General features: G+C 45.8%; 1 protein-coding gene across 2 annotated transcripts in view; it reads right to left on the bottom strand.

The window, feature by feature from the left end:
- Positions 1-1,239: 1,239 nt before the first annotated feature.
- LOC130488978 (cytochrome b-c1 complex subunit Rieske, mitochondrial) overlaps positions 1,240-22,887 on the bottom strand; it is a 285,637-nt gene continuing 263,989 nt past the window's right edge. Inside the window, exons 2-3 of one of the 2 annotated variants that reach the window (XM_056862678.1) lie at positions 8,524-8,741; positions 1,240-1,875 (exon numbers count right to left, since the gene is read on the bottom strand). In XM_056862678.1, coding sequence (XP_056718656.1) covers positions 1,265-1,875; positions 8,524-8,737 — 825 coding nt within the window. In that variant the 5' untranslated portion in view covers positions 8,738-8,741 and the 3' untranslated portion in view covers positions 1,240-1,264. Of the gene's footprint in view, positions 1,876-8,523; positions 8,748-22,887 lie in introns of those variants that run through there. The other variant, XM_056862677.1, reaches the window with a different exon arrangement.

Raw genomic sequence — 22,887 nt, 5'->3', positions numbered from 1 at the left:
TGTTAGTTTCTGAACTGTAAAGTTGTGCTTGTGAGGGACGTATTCTTACCAAGACGACAAAGGCATTCCGTATCCCTGGACACACACATAGGGATGGAAAAGTAGCAAAAGAACAATCCCAGAAGAAGAAGAGTTGGTTTCTATATGCCAACTTTCTCTACCACTTAAGGAAGAATCAAACCGGCTTACAATCACCTTCCCTTCCCCACAACAGACACCCTGTGAGATAGGTAGGGCTGAGAGTGTGTGACTTGCCCAAGGTCACCCAGCTGGCTTCATGTGGAGGAGTGGGGAAACCAATCCAGTCCACCAGATTAGCCTCCACCCCTCATGTGGAGTGGGGAATCAAACCTGGTTCTCCAGATCAGTCCTCCACTCCAAACCACAGCTCTTAACCACTACACCACACTGGCTAAATTCACAGCAGCAAGGAAATAAATTTTGACCTGATAAAAGGGAACCCACTCTGCATATTATCAACCAGGCATAATCAAGTTAGCCCTATTAATTTACCATAAAGGGTATGAGCCTGGCTGTTGAGTTCACTGCTTATAAGTGGACAGAGCTTGGCTGTCCTTAGGATGTGGCTGCTGAGAGGGAATGGCCAAAGGGGTATGAGCTCTTCGTAAACTGATGCTTAGCATTTCCTAGTGCTGCTTTAAAAGTAAATGCAAATATATCCCTTGAAGAGCCCTGTGGCGCAGAGTGGTGAGCTGCAGTACTGCAGTCAAAAGCTCTGCTCACGACCTGAGTTTGATCCGGACAGAAGTTGGTTTCAGGTAGCCGGCTCAAGGTTGACTCAGCCTTCCATCATCCTGACATCAGTAAAATGAGTACCCAGCTTGCTGGGGGTAAAGTGTAGACGACTGAAGAAGGCAATGGCAAACCACTCCGTAAATATAGTCTGCCTAGCAAAAGTCGGGATGTGACGTCACCCCATGGGTCAGGAATGAACCGGTGCTTTACCTTTTTATCCCTTGTCACCTCAGTTGTCTGGTTCACACCTTCTTATCGGAAAAGACTTATTTTAGCATTCTGTGATCAATTTCTGATCAAGGCACGTGAGATTGCTCTAGTAGTCACACAAGGAACACATTAAGGGACATCAGTTTAATCCTTTATTAAAACTGACCAAACACTCAAATCACTGAACAGAGAGTCTGGACAGTTCGCAATACTTTACAATTCAACTATTTGTTTTTTACATTGCATCAGTCTCTGGCGTACGTACGTACACAAGAGAAGGAGGCAGGCTTCCAGCAACTCAACCCACAATAACCAAGTCATCGGAAGGAAATTCATAGTATGGGATTTCAAGGTTTAGAGGAGCTGGGCCTTTCCGGATCCTACCGGAGGCATCGTAATGCGACCCATGGCAAGGGCAGTAATAGCCACCATAATCTCCAGCATTTGCAATGGGTACACAACCAAGATGGGTGCACACGCCTATCAGGATTACCCACTCGGGTTTCTTTACTCTGTCTAAATCATGCTGCGGGTCTCGCAACTCAGTCAAAGAGACCTCGGCTTCTTGCTCTATCTCTTTTGGGGTTCTGTGGCGCACAAACAGGGGCTTCCCTCGCCATTTGAAAGCCATGTTCTTTCCCTCCGGAATATCGCTCAGCTTGATCTCAATCTTTGACAAGGCTAGCACGTCGGCGGAAGCGCTCATGGAGGAGATGAACTGAGTGACAACATTCTTAGCAACGTACGCAGAGGCCACACAGGTTGTGGCTGTGATCAAGTAGGAAAACGCTTTTCTGGCTTCGCCGCTGTCCTGAGAAGATTTTGTGCTGTCTAATACCTCGGAGCGACGGTAGTCGGAGAAATCAGGCACCGTGACATCATTGTGGACATAACGAATGCTAGCAGGAGCTGCAAAGGGAAAGGGAGCATAATTAAGCAATTGCCTTTATAATAAAGATGCCACTAACAGACTGATACTTCATTCAAGTTGCTTTCCTAACGAGCAGGAAATCCTATTGTTGTACTTACAATGCTACTGAATTCTAGAATTTCCATATGAAGCCTGTCTGACACCACAACCCACTAAGATGCTTTGAGCATTCTACTTCTTATCTCCTATGAGTAACTGCCAAAAAATGTACTATCCAGTCTGGAAAGCCTATTGATTGTCATCAACCTGGACTACGCACTGGGAAAATGACACAAAGGGCATTTTCACATGTGCTGAATAATGCACTTTCAATGCACTTTGCAGCTGGATCTAACTGTATGAAGCAGCAAAATCCACTTGCAAACGATTGTTAAAAGTGCATTGAAAGTGCATTGAAAGCGTATTATTCTGCATATGTGCCGTGCCCAAAGGCTTCTCCTTCCATTAATACAGCAACAGGTAAAAGCCTGCTGTGGTATTACTCATGCTGTAAAGTTACCCTAAAATTTGAATTTGTGTACTAAGCTTATCTCTGCAGCTCTTCTGCAAACCACAGCAGGTTCTTTAAAAAGTACTTGAAATATGACCAAAATTCAGAATGTGCTTTTAAGTACTCTTCAGTCCTTTTCATAGGACTTTCAGTGATTCACTATGGAATAACCTGCAATAAGGGATACAACAAACCTCACAATAAACGGCAACTATGATGCCCACCTCAGCCTACAAATACAACTGCATTCAGATTTGGCGGCCAGCATTATAGCAGAAGCAAAATTACAATCCTGATTCTCAAGTGCTGCCATTAATGCCAAGATTAGTACAATTACTAATGATGGCTAGGCTCCAAAAATTTTCTGCACGTTAACAAACTTGAAGAACCCAAAATGCAGAACATCAACTCTGTGGCAAGCTCAGCAAAGACACAAAGGCAAATTGACAAACCAAACACATACTTAAGTGGAATTTGGGGTCAAAGATATTAACCTAGATGTGTATTAGCAGAACTCTTCTCAAACTGACCTGATGGTTGCACATATGGAAGTAATTGTTATAGATCTAGAAATTCTTGTTTCAGATCAAAGTGTCACAATGTTTCCAAATAAAGGACGTGTTTAGCAGGAACATCATATTAAACAGCTAACAGTGCATTCCTGAAATGCACTGGCGGCCGTGGCAAAAGGCCTTAGGAGGCTGATGAAGGCCTCCGCCGGCGCGGAGGCCCACACAGCCAGCGCCCAGATGGCACACGCCGGCATGAGTGGCCCCAGAGCCGGCGTGCAGGCCTGGGCGCCGGTCCCCAGACGCATTGGGCCCGGACGCCACCACAGCTTCCCGCCGGCCTCTGGCACAAGCTGCGGAGGTGAGCCGGGAGACGTTCCGGCACCCCGGGAGGCATTCCCAGGGTATTCCGGTGCCGGGCGGGGCCAACGTTAGTCGGCCTCCCAAGCCGTTTCGGCTCAGGAACGTCCCTTTTTGTTTTTGCAAAGATACGCCAGCTTTTAGCTGGCGTATCTCCTGTGCAACCCTATGAAATTATTTGCTTCTTGCTGTGCAACCCTATTTGCTGAAGGTTGCACAGGTCTTTTGTGCTGAAACCTCTTTAGGAGACAAAGCCGCTGGGTTGCCTCCTAAAACTGGCGCAGGCATTCCTTTCAGGAATGCGCTGTAAATCTCTATCCATGAACTGAAGAACAACCACATTAAGGGTGAGCATAATCATGCCAAGGGAATCTGGGCCTCTTGGAACATGGCTTAGAGAGAAAATTATAATGTAGTATCTGCAACAAGCTAGAACTAATGAAGGAAATAAAGAGAATCTCTTTGCCATTAACTGTTTTGAAGACTGTTTCCTTAGAAATTAAAGGAGGCCTGGTGTTAAATCTTAAGGTTTTTAAGACAAGGAAATACTAATTTAATTTCAGGGTCTAAAGTTAAATAGAAGACTATTTGCAGCCAACGAGGAGCTAACAAAGCACAGCAGTTTTAGAAAACGTAAACAGTTTCTGTAATTTCTTTTAGAAGCACACAATTTGTTAAGCACACACATGTACTTAGCCATATTACATAATGCCTATTCACATTTTAACCTTGAAGCAAATAACTTTGCGAGATATTGGGAAAGCAAGAAATCCCCTGATTTAAATAAATAAATAGATAGCTTGGTTCACTGGTATGGCTATTTAGTTATATTAGCAGCACGGTTTTAGTTTATTTTCATGAATCTGTAGTATGTTCCGTTCTCTTTTATTGTTATATTTTCATTTTTTAATTTTTTTTTTAAAAGAAGCAAATAATCTTAAATAAGTATGCGCAGAAGAGGTAAGATACACATTTTTTACTACTTACGTCTTTCATTTTTACTTATGTGGTACCTCATAATTATAAGGTTACCAGACAAAATAAGACAGCATTTCATACTTGTTAAAGTTCCAACGGTGAAGGCCTGAACAGGTCAAAATCTATTTGTCGTACAAATAGTGAAAATTGATTGAAAGCATTTGCTACTAAAGTGACACACACTCAAGAAAACAGCATGAGCAATCTTAAACCACAGTTCCTTTTTAGCTGATTGCCACCTAGGTAAAGAATAAACATGTCATTTTCCAAATTTGGGGTCAGGGATGTCTCTCCTAAGAGCGCAGTGATTAGCCTCAAAGGGCTCCCCAAAGCTGGCCTGGAATAGAAGAGAAACAATAGATAGTCTTCCTCACTTGCATGGGGGTGGTACTAAGTGACATATTGGGGAAGAACACAAGCAGCGTGTTTTCACACACATGAAGATGCCTTATACTGAATCAGACCCTCGGTCCATCAAAGTCAGTATTGCCTACTCAGACTGGCAGTGGCTCTCCAGGGTCTCAGGCAGAGGTCTTTCACATCACCTACTTGCCTAGTCCCTTTAACTGGAGATGCCAGGGATTGAACCTGGGACCTTCTGCATGCCGAGCAGATGCTCTTCCACTGATCCATGGCTCTCTGGCAGAGATCTTTCACATCACCTACTTGCCTAGTCCCTTTAACTGGAGATGCCGGGGATTGAACCTGGGACCTTCTGCATGCCAAGCAGATGCTCTACTATTGAGCCACAGCCCCTCCCCTACATTATGTGTGCTTTCAGGGGGAGAACCACATGGAGCTACGATGCCTCATGAAGCTGCCTTATACTGAATCAGACCCTTGGTCCATCAAAGTCAGTTTTGTCTACTACAGCAGCAGCTCGCCAGGGTCTCAAGCAGGGGTCTTTCACATCACCTACTTGCCTAGTCTCTTTAACTGGAAATGCCGGGGACTGAACCTGGGACCTTCTCCATGCCAAGCAGATGCTCTACCACTGAGCTACACCCCCTCCCCTAAATCCCCACACCTAATGCCAATAGCCTGCCCACTGGCCCTGAAATCAGCAATGTCAATACAAGGTAGCAGAGATTAAAAATTCAGTCAGAAGGCATCTTCAGTGGATTATTATTTTTTTAAAAAATATGATACATCTTGATTCAGTGGTAGAAACAACAGCATATGCGGCTAGATGAATATGGTAACAATAAAAACATCCAAGCAATGGCTACAGTTAACAATAACTTATAACACGTGCTCGAACATACACCGTTCAGTATCTTTACAGTACTTATTTTCACTACATGGACTTTGGTATCTACATTATCAGAATTTGACTTTTCTATATTGGAATGTATTCTATCAAACGTAGCATTGAAAATATGTCCATATAAGTTTTCATTAAATAGTCCACTGACCTGCATTTGATCTTTGTTTTTCAAATCTGCCCATGAGGTAGAGATTTTGTGGTACTTATATACTATCATTTTTACATGGTATTTTTGTGTATGTTTGAGCATATGTTGTAAGTTATTGTTAACTGTAGCCACTGCTTGGATGTTTTTTATTGTTACCATATTCATCTAGCAGCATATGCTGTTGTTTCTATCACTTCAGTTATATTCAGCATAGATCCTCCCTTTTCTGTGTGTTTTGCACTATCTTGATTCAGGGCAGATACGTGAATTAAGCTATGACTTCCAAGAGCCATCACTGGTTTCAAGGCTCACGTCTAATTTGACACAACAAATAAAGTCTAACCCTGAGTATCCTTCTCTATAGCAGAACCAGAATGAACCTATACAAACTTATAATGGGACTACCAGGAAGGGCTCTGAAGTGAGCAAACTTGACTTCCAATGACTTCTGACAACCAGAATATTGCATATGATTCTATAGGGTTATGCCACCCCTTACAACCTGAAGTTGCCCAGATCAGACAAAAGTTTACTCCCAGCAACAAGGATTTTTTGCTGGTGTCCTTAGTTATCAACTATTTCATTTTCTTCCAGATATTCCTATAAGGAATTTAGGACAGCATACCTAGCTCTGCCCCTCACAACAGCCCTGTGAGGTAGGCTATGCTGAGACATAACCCACCTTATATTTATCCCACTCTTCCACAAATGAAGGCTACACAACACAGGATTGATTACCTTTGCTCACATCTATCAATTTTATCCCCACAACAGCCCTGTGAAGCGAGTTAGTCTGAGAAAATACCTATCACATTTTTAATCCCACCCTTCCTCCAAAGACAACCATTTACAGCTTCCCCTCCTCTGTATCCACCCTGAAAGTGGATTAAGCTGAGAGAGAACCTATTACCTTCGTATCCCATCCTGACTTCAAGTAGCTCTGATAGAGTTCCCTGCCTTCAGTCCTATCATAGAGTAGGAAGGGCTCTCAAGGGTCATCTAGTCCAACCCCCTGCACAAAGCAGGAAATTCACAACCACATGGAGCTGCCTTATACTGAATCAGACCCTTGGTCCATAAAAGTCAGTATTGTCTATTCAGACTGGCAGCGGCTCTCTAGGGTCTCAGGCAGAGGTATTTCACATTACCTACTTGCCTAGTCCTTTTAACTGGAGATGCTGGGTATTGAACCTGGGACCTTCTGCATGCCAAGCAGATGCTCTACCACTGAGCCACAGCCCCTCCCCTAAATTATGCATGCTTTCAGGGGGAGAACCGAGTGGCGCTAGGACGCCTCATGAAGCTGACCCTTGGTCCATCAAAGTCAGTATTGTCTAAGACCAGCAGCAGGTCTCCAGGGTCTCAGGCAGAGGTCTTTCACATCACCTGCTACCTGACCCTTTTAACTGGAGATATCGGGGTGGGACGTGGGACCTTCTGCATGCCAGGCAGATGCTCCACCATGGAGCCACAACTTCTTTCTAAATTAAGCCACGTTATACTGAATCAGACCATTTGCTCCGTCAAAATCAGTACTGTCCGCTCACAGACGGGACCCAGGTCCTTTTGCATGTCAAGCAGATGCTCTACCACTGAGCCACAGCCCCTCTCCATGACCCCTACTCCATGCCCAGAAGATGGAGGGGAAAACCCTCCAGGATCCCTGGCCAATCTGGCCTGGAGGGAAATTGCTTGCTCACCCCAAAGTGGCCATTGGCATTACCCTAGCTAGGCGTGTAAGAAAGGGCCACGAGGGCCAATCACAGACGCAACCCTTCCTGACCTCTCTCTCTCTCTCTCATGATCTAAGTTCAGAGATAGAAAAGGGCAAGAGTCCAGTAGCACCTTAAAGACTAACAAACATATTTTCAGGTAGGGTATGGGCTTCCGTGAGCCACAGCTCACTTCTTCAGAAAGCTCATACCCTACTAGAAAAAAGCATACGATGGTTCCCTTCTGCTAAATGTGGAATCTTCTGATGGAGGAAATTTCCTTCCATTGGTGGAAGAACTCTTTCAATGGCAAAAATCTTTCCCCAATGGAAGATTCTTCACTGGGCAGAGGGGAACAATTATATGCCATTCATAGGGTTGTCAACCTCCAGGTACTAGCTGGAGATCTCCTGCTACTACAACTGATCTCCAGCCAATAGAGATCATTTCACCTGGGGAAACTGGCCGCTTTGGCCATTGGACTCTAGGGCATTGAAGTCCCTCCCCTCCCCAAACCCTGCCTTCTTCAGGCTCTGCCCCAAAAACCTCCCACCGATGCAACGGGAGACCTGGCCACCCTAGCCATTCAACATCCTCACAAACATTAGCACCCAGAGGTAGAAAAGAGCAAGAGTCCAGTAGCACCTTAAAGACTAACAGGAATATTTTCTGGCAGGGATTGAGCTTTCGCGAGCCACAGCTCACTTCTTCAGACAGCTCATACCCTGCCAGAAAATATTTTTGTTAGTCTTTAAGATGCTACTGGACTCTTGCCCTTTTCTACTACTGCAGACAGACTAACAGGGCTACCCACTGTGCTTTATATGAGAATCAGACCATAAGTTCAGAGAATCAGACATGCTGAACGATGGCCATCTATCCTAACCACAACCGTGCGAGGTGGGCTCGGCCGAGAACGAGCACGTCACGTTTCAAATCCCAACCCTTCCCCCAACGACGCAAGCTGACGGGACTACACCTCCCTAGTTGCCTCTTGACCACAGCCCTGCAAGGTCGGCTGGGCCGCGCCCGGCCGGACACGACCCGACCCTTTCATCCACTCGCTGCCCTACCCCGGCGCTACTCCCGAGTAAACGCGAATCGCAGTTAGCCGAAGCCTTCCCCCCCCCGCTTCACGGACCCCCTACCCGCCAGCCCGCACCGTTGAGGCTGGCCGAGACGACGAGGCCCCCCCGGGCGGCCTGCCCGCGCAGCGACTCCTGGCACAGCAGGGGCCGCTTCGGATCCAGCGCCGGGAGCCTGGCGGCCGCCGGAGCCACCCCCACCGCCAGCGGCCTCAGCTGGCTCGGCACGCAGTGCGCCACGGCCGAAAGGGAAGAGGCGAAGGGCCCCGAGCGGGCGGCCACGGACAACATGGCGGCGGCGGCTTCTCCTCCTCCCCTCAGGCCGCGGTCACCTTCGCGTCGCACGCGAAAGGCGCGTCACGCCCGGCGCGACGGCAACCGCCGTCAACGGGCCGCGCAGGCGCGCGAGCGGCTCCTCGGTTCCTCCCCCGCCTCCTTCCGTGCCGAGAGCGGGGGGGCGTGGCCTCGGGGAAAGGGGCGTGGCTGGGGAAGCTGTCAGGATCTGTACTTAATTCACAGTGGGTAGCCCTGTGAGTCTGTCTGCTGTAGCAGAAAAGGGCAAGAGTCCAGTAGCACCTTAAAGACTAACAAGAATATTTTCTGGTATTATATATATATATATATATATATATATATATATATATATATATATATATATATATATATATATAATATTATAATATAATATAATATAATATATGGTATTATATATTATATATAATATAATATATATATAATATATTATGCAGCTGTGGCTCACAAAAGCTCATACCCTACCAGAAAATATTTTTGTTAGTCTTTAAGGTGCTACTGGACTCTTGCCCTTTTCTAGGATCTGTACTTACATACATTGATGCAGGCGGCCGAATGTCCACCTGTGTGTGTGTGTAGATCTGTGTATGTATGATCTATGTCTGTAGATATATGTGTGAACACTCGGAAGCTGCCTTCTGCTGAATCAGACCCTTGGTCCGTCTAAGTCAGTATTGTCTACTCAGACTGGCAGCGGCTCTCCAGGGGGTCCCAGGCAGAGGTATGCTCACATCACCTACTTGCCTAGTCCCTTTAACTGGAGATGCCGGGGATTGAACCTGGGACCTTCTGCACGCCAAGCAGATGCTCCACCACTGAGCCATGGCCCCTCCCCATGGTCCCCCAGGGTCTCAGGCAGGGGTCTTTCACATCACCCACCCAGTCCCTTTGACTGGAGACGCTGGGGATGAAACCTGGGACCTCCTGGATGCCAAGCGGGTGCTCTACCACTGAGCCACGCCCCCTCCCCATGGCTCTCTGGGGTCTGAGGCAGAGATCTTTCACATCACCCAGCCGCCTGGTCCCTTTAACTGGAGATGCCGGGGATTGAACCTGGTACCTTCTGCATGTCAAGCAGATGTTCTACCACTGAGCCACACCCCCTCCCATGTAGATCTATGTATGTGTATGCAGATGTGTGTGTGTAGATATATGTATGTGTGTAGATCTATGGATAGATAGATCCTCTTATCCATATCTAGATGTATGGATAGATATAGATATATAAAGTGGAGTTTCGGCTGCGTGCAGCTATCTATCTATCTGTCTGTCTGTCTGTCTGTCTGTCTGTCTGTCTGTCTGTCTATCTATCAATCATACCCTGCCAGAAATTTTGTTAGCCTTTGAGGTGCTACTGGACTCTTGCTCTTTTCTACTGCTAGTGACAGACTAACGCGGCTACCCATCGTGATCTCTCTCTTTCCATGTATATAAGAATATAATAAGAATTGAAAAGTGGAGTTACGGTTGCATTTATACTATAGGAGGAAAGGCAGGAGATTCTATGCTGTGGCATACCACAGTGAGCCTCCTGACAACTTACAAAAGTCTCAGCCTTGAACCGATTTGGAACATCGCTAAAGAAACTCTGAGGATGTGCAGACAGCATTGCAGGATGTAAAAAAAAAAAAAAAAAACCCTGCTGGACCAAACACTGAACTATCCTAGTCCGTTGGTCCTAAGGTTGCCAACCTCCAGGTGGCAGCTAGAGATCTCCCACTATTACAACTGATCTCCAGAGTACAGAGATCAGTTCCCCTGGAGAAAATGGCTGCTTTGGAGGGTGGACTCTATGGCATTATAGACTGCTGAGGTCCCTCCTCAGGTTCTACCCCCCCCCCCAATCTCCAGGTGTTTCCCAGAGCTGGCAACCCTATGATTCCCCACCACCACCACTACCACCGGGAAGCCTCCAAGCTGGGCTTGAAGGCAATAGCCACCCCTTACTTTTTAATCTATATTATTGAATTACTTATTTTTTAAAAAAAATTACCCACAAGAAACCATTCAAACTACTTCGGTTACTGCAGGAACTGGTATTCAGTAGTACACTATCTCTGACCCCTGCTTCTGTCCTTCTGTCAAATGCAAACAATTCAGTACTGGCAGCCAAAGACTTTTCATGCATCACCCTTCTGTGACATCACAGCATTTCATCCAATCACAGAAAGGTTATCGTCACCACAGAATCCCTTAGACATTACAATATAGAGACATTAATGTGATTGGCAGTGTTGCTAACAAAGCAACTGTTATGAGCATTGTCAATTAAGAACATTTATGTATGGCTATAAGTTGGAGATCTACATAAATGTAAGTAATCCATCCAAAGCACGGTGCCTTGCGGATCACAGCCATAGGCACACAGAATACAACAATCCCCAAATATCCATTTTCTGGGAGGCATATTCATGCTCAAATAATTCAAACAGCACTAAATCCGGCATTGTTTCATAGATTTCAAGACTGCCAGAAATAAGCATAGAGGGTCTCCAAAGTGCATTAGTAATGATTTGAGATCGCTAAAGATCTGGATAGTGTCTTCTGGCAACTGCATGCTGCATCTGAATACAGTAGTATCTCTCGTTTATGATATAACATGTTTATGTCCTCCTGGCATACATTTTCTCCAAAACAAAAAATTAAAAAGCCCTACTTCTCTCTCCCACTTCTCCGGCTCTCAATATGCCACTTTCAGGAAAAGTAAAAGGTCATTTATAATTCCCCACTTTATTTTGGGGAAATTGGTATAAATTGTACTTTTTATACTGTGTTCAAAAACATGTTTTAGAGACACTGGTTACAACTGTCACCCACCTCTGTGAATAACCTTTGCTTTCTTCTCTTCTGCCCCTTACTTGCACTGTTCAAGTTCTTTTCAGGCTCAGCAAGATGGCAAATAATCCTGTAAAAATTCTAATTCACAGGTTAGCAAGGGGACAAATGCAGTTGCTGACATATCTGCTTCTGATCTGGCGGCATGTATAATGCAGCTGCTGGAGTTCTGCACACATAGCCCCAGTCAGATACTGTCAATTAATTGTTCAGCCTCCTGCTCCCTCAATTCTATCCAACACCCGGCTGACGTTACAATGAGTATCTTGTGTGGCCTACGTGTGCTCAGCTCGAGCATGGTGGATGGAGATGAGAAACTACTTTGCAGCATCCATTTGTGGATATAATTCTTTAACAAGCTAGCTGCAGCCCCTAGCTGGATCTCTTGTTTGGGACAGCCATATCTTAACATGTTGTCATTGCCGGATTTACCAGTGGATTGTATTAAAAGGACAAGGGCCATGGTTCAGTGGTAAAGCATCCGCTTTGTACACAAGAGGTCCCAAGGTCAAATCCCTGCATCTCCCATCAAACTGGGGTTGTCAGCTCCCTCTTTGACACCAGTGGGAGGTTTTGGGGGTGGAGCCTGAGGAGAGCGGGGTTTGGGGAGGGGAGGGACTTCAATTAGGGTTGCCAGGTCCCTCTTTGCCATCGGCGGGAGGTTTTTGGGGTAGAGCCTGAGGAGGGCAGGGTTTGGGGAGGGGAGGGACTTCAATGCCATAGAGTCCAATTGCCAACACAGCCATTTTCTCCAGTTGAACTGATGTCTATCAACTGGAGATCGGTTGAAATAGCGGGAGATCTCCAGCTAGTACCTGGAGGTTGGCAACCCTAACTTCAATACCATAGAAGCCAAAGCAGCCAATTTCTCCAGGTGAACTGATCTCTATCAGCTGGAGATCAACTGTAATAGCAGGAAATCTTCAGATACTACCTGGAGGATGGCAACCCTACATCAAACATCGCTAGGTCTAGGACACAGCTCTCTCCTGAGACTAGAGTTGCCAGCTTTGGGTTGGGAAATACTTGGAGATTTGGGGAGTTGGAGCCTTGGGAGGGTGCGCTTTGGCGAGGGGCCTCATCAGGGTATAATGCCATAGAGCCCACCCTCCAAAGCAGTTATTTACTCCAGGGAAACTGATCTTGGTCATCTGGAGATCAATTGTAATAGTGGGAGTTCTCCAGGTGCCACCTGGAGGTTGGCAACCCTACCTGAGACCCTAGAGAGCCAGTCAACACCACCAGATGGACTAGGGTTGCCAACTGCCAGGTAGTAGCAGGAGATCTCCTCCTAATTCAACTGATCTCCAGCCGATAGAGATCAGATCAGCAGGAGAAAAATGGCCACTTTGGCAATTGAACTCTATGGCATTGAAGTCCCTCCCCTCCCCAAACCCCGCCCTCCTCAGGCTCCGCCCCCAAAATCTCCCACCGTTTGATAAGAGGGACCTGGCAACCCTAAGATGGACCAATGGCCTGACTTAGTTTAAGGCAGCTCTGTCTACTGTATTCGTAAAGTTAAACACCACAGAATATGTTCTTTTGGGCTGTAATGGCTTACAATGATAAACAGAATATATTCATTCCGGCATGCCTAGAGGTCGGAAGGCAGATGCCCTTGAATCTGTTTTCCCTTTCATTTACTTTTCCTACATGCACATTTAATGCATAATATACCCCGCCGCTGTCAATTACTTTTCAAAGGAATGTAGAACAAGGCACTAACTGGATGATAGATGTTTTGTCTCTGATATGGCCGTAGATGAGTGCTGAAGACTGCACTGGAGAAAGGAATTGTCTTATATATGAATAGTGTCAGAACTCATCTGCCAGACCCCAACGTGATGGGTGGATGAGCACACTCAATAAAATAACACTGCAGCGCTTTTGCATTGCCTTCCATTCCGTTGCGTACCACAAGGGCATACTTATGGGGTAGGTTAGCTATTATTCCTCCCATAGAACTCTGGGAATTGTAGTTCTAGAAGTGAAGCGAGGGATCTCTCTATCAGAGAATTCTCACCGTCTTCTACAAACTATGTTTGCCAGAGTTCTTGTGATGGTGGTGGGTGGGGGACAGCCATGATAATTAAAGTGGTATAAAATTGAAGAAGAAGAGCTGGTTTTTATATGCTGATTTTCTCTACCTTTTAAGGTGAATCAAACTGGTTTACAATCTCCTTCCCTTCCTCTCCCACAACAGACACCTTGTGATGTAGGTAGGGTTACCCACCGCCAGGAGGTGGTTGGAGATCTCCTGCTATTACAGGCGATCTCCAGGCGATAGAGATCAGTTCCCCTGGAGAAATTGGCCCCTTTGGCAATTGGACTCTATGGCATTGAAGTCTCTCCCTTCTGCAAACCCTGCCCTCCTCAGGTTCCACCTCCAAAATCTCCAGGTATTTCCCAACCTGGACTTGGCAACTTTAGAGGTAGGTGAGGCTGAGAGAGTTCGAAGAGAAGGTCACCCAGGTCACCCAGCTCAAGGTCACCCAGCTCAGCTGGCTTCATGTGGAGGAGTGGGGAAACGAACCCGGTTCTCCAGATTAGAGTCCACCGCTCTCAACCACTACACCATGCTGGAATACATTTGTCATGCAGATGCCATCAACATGTGAAAAGGGGCCATATTCAGAATGCATATATGCAACATAAGGTCAGGTTTAAATGGAAAGGCTTCGAGATGGAAGTAAAGTGAGGCACAGTGTTGAAGAAATGGTTTATAAACAAGAAAGCCTCTTGTAAATTCTTTCCTTGGCCCAAAAATCTTGTTTATAAGCCTTAGTTGCAACCTTTCCTCTGTCTCCAAAATGTGGATAATAACATTGGTAATAACATCACAAAACTCAGGAAAAACAGTCTCCCATAGGAAAGGTACGGTATTCTTGCCATTTATTAAAGGAGTCACTGATAGGATGGCGAAACTTTTGAAAAGACATAACCTGCAAACAGTGTTTAAACCCACCAAGAAAATACAACAGATGCTACGATCAGCAAAAGACAAAAGAGACCCCCTCACCTCTGCAGGAGTATATCGTATACCTTGCAGTTGTGGACAAGTTTACATCGAGACCACACAACGCAGCATACAAACAAGGATAAAAGAACATGAAAGATACTGCAGACTTGGCCAACCTGAGAAATCAGCAGTGGCTGAACATGGACTGACCCAAACAGGACACAGGGTCTTATTCCAAGACACTGAAAGACTGGACAATTCTACCAACTATTTTGTCAGATTGCACAGAGAAGCCATTGAAATTTGTAAACATCAGAACAACTTTAACAGAAAAGAAGAGAGTTTAAGAATGAATAAGGCTTGGCTTCCTGTCCTGAAAACCTCCAGACTAACAAAGACTACAGTCCACAATAGCCTTGCTGATTAGCTTTGGATTCCACATATTAACAGATCACTTCAGGATACAATGGTTCCACATTAACATACCACACCTTCATTAGCACATTAGAAGAAGCCCAGAGGTAGGGGCAGGACAGTTGGGGGATGAGGGGTACTGTTGCCGGAACCAGGTTGGTAAACTCCTGGAGATTTGGGGATGGAGCCTGGGGAGGACAGAGACCTCAGTGGGGTACAGTGCCATAGTCCACCCCCCAAAGCATCCATTTTCTCTAGGGAAACTGTTCTCTGTAGTCTGGAGATAAGCTGTAATTCCAGGGGATCCCCAGGTCCCACCTGGAGCCTGGCATTCCTAGTCATAGTTTATGTGAAAGATCTCTACCTGAGTCCCGGGAGAGCTTCTGCTAGTTATAGTAGACAATACTGACCTTCACAAGTTCACAAGGTTGGAAGAGACCACAAGGGTTTGCGAGTCCAACCCCCTGCCATGCAGGATCCCACAATCAAAGCACTCCCGACAGATGGCCATCCAGCCTCTGCTTAAAGACCTCCAAAGAAGGGGACTCCACCACCCTCCTAGGCAGCGCATTCCATTCCACCATCAAACAGCCCTCACCCTCAGAAAGTTCTTCCTAATGTTTAGGTGGAATCGCTTTTCTCTTAGTTTAAATCCATTACTCTTTGTCCTAGTCTCTGGAGCAACAGAGAACAAGCTAGTTTAAATCCATTACTCCGTGTCCTAGTCTCTGGAGCAACAGAGAACAAGCTAGTTCCCTCATCAACATGGCATCCCTTCAAATATTTAAACATGGCTATCATGTCACCCCTTAACCTTCTCTTCTCCAGACTAAACAAACCCAGCTCCTTAAGTCTCTCCTCATAGGGCATGGATTCCAGACCTTTGACCATTCTGGTCACCCTCCTCTGGACACGCTCCAACTTGTCAAGACATGAACACCTTGACTGACCTATGGCCTGACTTAGTAGATGGCAGTTCATTTGGCTCAGTGGCAAAGCATCCACCTTGCATGCAGGAGGCTCCAGGTCCAGTCCCTGGTATCTCCACTTAAAAGCATCAGGTAGGAGGTGATGCGAAAGACCTTGTTCAGGACACCTGTTGCCAGTCAGAGCAGGCGATGCTGACCTCAGTAGACTAACAATCTGACTCCATAGCAAGAAGCTTCATATCTTCAGGCGTGTTCTAAGTTCTCCTCATTTTTATTACGTCTTTTCAATGTGTGCTGATTTGCTGCAGTTTTGTTCTGGCCCTGGTTTTTTTTCCAGCTGCAGTACCCTGGCAACGGCATAAGCTACCAAAGTGTGCCAAAACTGGCAGTGGTAGGGTGCCAAAATATTCAAGGGGGTTCCAAACAGGTGTGGTTGAAGAGTTGCCAACCTTTCTAAATGGGCGTATGCCCCTGTGCTTTTCTCCGTAACTGGATTGCCAGGCATAATACATATCTTCATGGTAGGGAAAATGTTCCCCACTTTTCCCCTCTGAAGATATTGAAGTTCACATGAACACATGAAGCTGCCTTCTAATGAATCAAACCCTTGGTCCATCAAAGTCAGTATTGTCTACTCAGACCAGCAGCAGCTCTCCAGGGTCTCAGGCAGAGGTCTTTCACATCACCTACTTGCCTAGTCCGTTTAACTGGAGATGCCAGGGATTGAACCTGGGACCTTCTACATGCAGAGCAGAGACTCTTCCATACAGCCCCTCCCCAACTACACACATGGATAGTATTGAACAAATATGAAGTTGCCTTAAACTGAATCAGACCATTGATCCATCAAAGTTAGTACAGTGTACTCACATGAACACATGAAGCTTTCATACTGAATCAGACCCTTGGTCCATCAAAGTCAGTATTGTCTACTCAGACCAGCAGCGGCTCTCCAGGGTCTCAGGTAGGGCTCTTTCACATCACCTACTTGCCTAGTCCGTTTAACTGGAGATGCCAGGGATTGAACCTGGGACCTTCTGTATGCCAAGCAGATGCTCTACCACTGAGCCACGGCCCCTCCAGGAACATTTCTCAACTATTTTTATTCTGGTTAGTTGCCAAACCTAGATGCCACCCCATGCTAGTTTCAATCCTCCAAAATTCAATTTGCAATCAACAGTTAACACATGCTAGAACAGTAAAGCACTGATATCGGAGTTAATTCATAATCTAAGGCCTCGCTGAGCAGTACCCTATGATAATTAAGCAATATATCCTATAGCACGGTGTGTGCTGATTAATAAATTACTGGATCCCCAGGTATGAAGAATACGGTTCCAATCAATACAGATGCCTAAAAGCTCCAGCTTAGAAATAGTGTAATAAAATGTAAATGAAATGTACTGGGATTTGGCGGTTTTAATTAAAGGGAATGATTTATTGATCATTCAAATTGTATTGATCTACAGCTTTAAAAAAAAAAAAAATCCCCAGCAATTTAATTTGTCAAACATAAGCTCGGATAACTGATGATTTGTACTCCTAGTGTTAAAACTGGAGCCCTTCAGCTAAGTAATGCCGGAAAGACGCTCAGGAGCGGACAGGAAGAGAGGATTGGACCCTGGTTGTCCAGACCACTGGCTTTAAGAGATGGCGTATAAGATTAAGATATTTGCCGTGCGGCTGAGATGCTTCTGTGTATTTCATTTTTATTGTTGCTCGTGTTATGAGCTCAACTATAGACCTGAAACAAAGAATACCTGGCATTTATATAGTCACTAATAAAATGCCCCAGTGCTATGACGGGCAATGCATATGGGGAGGAAAGGCTTCCACAGGGATGCAGTCTTTGCTCTCTGTGCGCAGATACATTGCTTCCCTCTGTGAGATTCCTGCTAGCGTGAGCCTGGCTACCTGATGTCAGGGTTGGAGGTCACTGGTAGGGTTGCCAACTACTACTCCAGCTACTAGCAGGAGATCTCCTGCTATTACAACTGATCTCCAGCCGATAGAGATCAGCACCTGGAGAAAACGTCCGCTTTGGCCATTGGACTCTATGGCATCGAAGTCCCTCCCCAAACCCCGCCCACCTCAGGAGACCTCCAGCTAGTACTTGGAGGTTGGCAACCCCAGGGTAGTTTCTGGCTTTTCTTGCAATTTCCCAATCTCACTATTGACAACCCAGCCCCTTTAGAAAGCAGGTTGTATTGTTTTGGAAACACATGAAGCTAGTTCCTTTTGGATTAAATGTTGCCCCGGGGTACACTTTGTTCATTTTGAAACCCAGTTATAAGCTGGAGAAATATGATAAAGCCTGAATCCTGATGGGGAGCCAGGAATGTGGCACACACCCGTAATGTTCTTTGCAGGTTGGTACCTCTCTCTTATCTGCATCACAGTCTAGAGATCCGCCTTCCGAAGATCATTGTGCCTTTTTGAATGGAGCGGAAACATTAGGGCAGTTCAAAGTCCTTAAAGTGGCTGTCACCAAAAGCAAGTGAAAGGCTAATTTACATTAATACAAACAACGTGAAAGGTATCAAAGCTGTGGAGTTATGAATTAGTTGTGATTCGTTGTGATAATGAATTTGGCACAGGCATCCGTGCGGCACTTCTGCTTTTCGGGCGGCTGTCACATCTCCTCCTTTCAAATATGCCTTTGTGGGGGTAGAGTTTGGAAAGGTTAATTGTTCCAGACAATTAAATCATGTCAAAAAAACATGTGTTTCCTTCAAAGCCACTTGACACTGGGCATTATTTCGCACAGAAACCCCGTATCCCCATTGTATGGATAGGGTTGCCAACCTCCAGGTGGTTAATCAAATATGGACAGCCACTATGGCAAAAAATAAAATAAAGACTATTTTAAGGTGTTGTAAGCACAATATATTATAACCCAAAATTCCTTGCACTTTACTATACTGTAATGTATTTGCATATACATATTTTTTAGAACATAATACTGAAAATAATTGAAGCTGCAATATCAGCCTGCTGAAGCTACATAAACAGCTAACAGCACACCAGCACCTAAAAGAAAGAAAAAACAAAGATGAAGAATTATTATTTGTAATTATTGACACTTACCAAATAACTGGAACAACCATACTTACCAACTGAAGAAATTCTCCTTGAAACAGGACTCATACCGGACGCCTGTCTTAATGTGGTTGTTTAACTGAACAATTTATTTCTATATTTTGGTGTTTCATATACTGTACATGTCCTATATATGTAATTTTGTTTTCTGAAGTCTTTGTGAAGTAACAAGGTTGCACTATATACTTGTGAAGTAACAAGGAATTTTGGGTTATAATATATTGTGCTTACAACACCTTAAAATAGTCTTTATTTTATTTTATTTTTGCCATAGTGGCTGTCCATATTTGATTAACTTTCATATACAGCCCAAGTAATTATTGTGTTTAACCTCCAGGTGGTGGCTGGAGATCTCCCGCTATTACAACTGATCTCCAGGCGACAGAGATCAGCCCCCCTGGAGAAAATGGCCCCTTTGGAAGATGAGCTCTGGCACTATACCCCTTTGAAGTCCTTCCGTTCCCCAAAACCCACCTTCCTCAGGGTCCACCTCCAAAACCTCCAGGCATTTCTGTGTATGGGCATGTGTGCCTACAAAGGTGTAATTTGGAAATCCATCTGTCTACATGTTTATTTTGCACTTCTTCCAAAGAGCCTAGCATGGTTCCTCTTTCCCACTTTATCACCAGAGGAAGCATTTAAGGGAGGTAGGCTTGCCATTTGCCAACCCTTAGTCCCAATCCTCCAGCCTCAAGAAACTGAGAAGCAGGAGAAAAAATGGCCTCCGTGGTGACACTCTGGGAATTTCCCCAGGTCTCTATGGTATTTTCCGTAAACCTTAGAGGAAATTCATAGAGTGTCATCTGGAAGTAATGTGATATCCTCCCCCAACTCTACTGTCCCCAAACAACATCCTCAAAATTGCCTGGCATTTGCCAAGGCAGGTCTGGCAACGGCTGCATAGGAAAAACAGGTGTAAACTGTTGTTAGGCTTGCCAGTATTTCATAAATCCTGGCTTCTGAATTAGAACTGGGGACCCAGAGGTGAACCAGGTGTGAACATGGAGGAAACTAAACTGTAAAAGGCAGGTTTGGGACAGAATCCATCAGGGAAGGGGAGAAATCAGGGGAGAATGCAGGGGTGGGATCCCAGAGTTTATGTACTGGGCCTGGCAAAACCTGCCAGACATGCAAGAAGCCTGATACAAATTGGCAGTTCAGACTAGGGTTGCCAATCTCCAGGTGGGGCCCAGAGATCTCCCGCTATTAAAATTGATCTCCAGACTGCAGAGATCAGTTCCCCTGGAAAAAAATGTCTGCTTTGGAGGGTGGACTCTATAGCATTGTACCCTACCGAGATCCCTCTCCTCCCCAAAACCCACCCTCCCCAGGCTCCAACCCCCCAAATTTCCATGTATTTTCCCACCAAGAGGTGGCAACCCTAGTTCAGACTCTCATACTGGTTACCTGACAGAACACTGTTTTATTTATCAGACTATTAAAACATAGGCTAGTAGGCAACTGTTCTTCTACATGAAAAGACGTTGGGTTGGATCCAACCAACATTTCTGCTGGTGAAAAAGAGAGGAAAGGTCCACTATGACCCCTCCCACCACCACCACCAAGGCTACTCTGGGGATCATGAGGGCTGAATGGACAAAAGCCATGTGGTACAGGGAAGGTGCAGAAAGGAGGAGAAGAAGAGTTGATGTTTATACCCCTCTTTTCTCTACTTTTAAGGAACTCAAAGTGGCTTACAGTTGCCTTCCCTTCCCCTCCTCACAACAGACACCTTGTGAGGTAGGTGGGGCTGAGAAAGCTGTGACTAGCCCAAGGTCACCCAGCAGTAGGGTTGCCATGTCCCTCCTTGTCACTAATCGGAGGTTTGGGGGGTGGGGCCTGAGGAAGGTGGGGTTTGGTGAGGGGAGGGACTTCCATGCCATAGAGTCCAATTGCTAAAGCGGCCATTTTATCCAGGGGAACTGATCTCTATCGGCCGGAGATCAGTTGTAATAGCAGGAGATCTCCAGCTAGTACCTGGAGGTTGGCAACCCTACCCAGCAAGCATGATGCGGCGGAGTGGGGAATCAAACCCTTTCTTGAAGGCAAGTTCCGATGGACTTTTGGAGATTTGTATTTCTGTTTATATATTTGTATTTCTGTTTATAAAACATTATATGTTTTATGTCATTTGTGAATGTACACACGGTGTAGTGTCGTTTCACATTGTTGCCCTGTAGATCTTTAATATGTATAGATATGTTTTTAGTGGTTTTGATAAACTTCAATAGTAGAGCCTAGTGTGTGTGTGTGTGTGTGTGTGTAAGTGCCCTAGAGTCGCAGCCGACAGAGCCTAGTACTGGTATCTTTCATTGCTACTACATACGATACAGTATTGGTGCATTTTTTTTTGTTAGTACCTGGAGTTTGGCAACCCTACCCAGCAGGCAGACTTCATGTGGAGGAGTGGGGAATCACACCCGGTTCTCCAGACTAGAGTCCGCTGCTCTTAACCACTACGCCACGCCGGAGGGGAATTGGGCGAGGCTGACTGGAAAAGCTGACTGGCTCAGACCCACTGAACGGGGCACTCAAATGCATCAAGTAGTAGTGTACATAACTTGCAGTTTTCCAATATCAAAACAATACCTGCACACAGAATCATTATAGGCAAAGCTGCTATCTGCATGTTTCCCAATCAACAGCTCTCTCCAGAAAGCCCTGAAATCGCATTTTAAAGTCCCCAGAGTTCAAACTCAGTCGCCGATTTGATCCTGTTAGTTCTGGTAATAAAACACTGACAGGGATCGGGAAATAACCTGCATGCACCCAGAGGCATTCACCCTTATCAGCAATGCACATACCATTCCCCCCCAAACTGCTTTTTGTACGCAAACAAGTTGCGGGGAGAGGGGGTCCCCGTGGGAAACCGCTGATTGGGAAACACGTAAATTAAAAATGGCACGGTCTCTGTGTGTTCATAGATCAGTTCACGCAGACCTCCAAAGGCAACAGTGAAACATGAATGGGATTCGCATGTTCCCTCTTTTGACACCTGCGGGTTTTGTCCAAAGTAGGAAGATGTGGACTTTTGCAGTGGATCGTGGGCTTTTGTGGTGGGTAGCACACTTAGGGTTGCCAGGTCCCTCTTTGCCACCAGCCGGAGGTATTCAGGGCGGAGCCTGAGGAGGGCGGGGTTTGGGGAGGGGAGGGACTTCAACTCCGTAGGGTCCAATTGCCAAAGCAGCCATTTTCTCCCAGTGAACTGACCTCTATCGGCTGGAGAACAGTTGTAATAGCAGGAGATCTCCAGCTAGTACCTGGAGGTTGGCAACCCTAAGCACACTCCTTGGGGAATAACCTCCCAGAGGAGTTCAGAAAGAAACCTGCCTGTTCACTTTTTAGGGAACAAGAGGAAGCTTTGTTCCTTTGAAGGAAGCTTGTGTTTCTGCCATATATTCTGCTAGTGTTGGAGCCAGGTGTCCTGCTATAGTGGGAGATCTCCCAGCCTCCCCCCCCCCCAATTCCCTGCCAGTGTTCAACAGCTGGAGGGGGGAAATGAAGGGAAAGTCAGGGGTCCTTTCAACATTGCAACATAACTTTCTGCGCAAACTGGAAGTGACATCAAGGTATCAGGGCCGGGGTAAAACTAGGGTTGTCAGGTCCCTCTTCACCACCAGCGGGAGGTTTTTGGGTTAGAGCCTGAGGAGGGTTGGGTTTGGGGAGGGGAGGGACTTCAGTGCCATAGAGTCCAATTGCCAAAGGGGCCATTTTCTCCAGGTGAACTGATCTCTGTGTGCTGGAGATCTGTGCCCTCCCTCCACCTATCTGTTGATCATTTGAGCAGTAGAAAAAAGTCGTAGAGGAGGGTTACCAAATCATGGTTGGGTAGCGTTGCCAACCTCCAGGTACTAGCTGGAGATCTCCTGCTATTACAACTGATCTCCAGCCAA

Source organism: Euleptes europaea, chromosome 17, assembly GCF_029931775.1.
Source record: "Euleptes europaea isolate rEulEur1 chromosome 17, rEulEur1.hap1, whole genome shotgun sequence".
NCBI lineage: Eukaryota > Metazoa > Chordata > Lepidosauria > Squamata > Sphaerodactylidae > Euleptes > Euleptes europaea.
The sequence above is the reverse complement of the archived record's forward strand: the minus strand, read 5'-3'. Positions and strand labels throughout refer to the sequence as shown.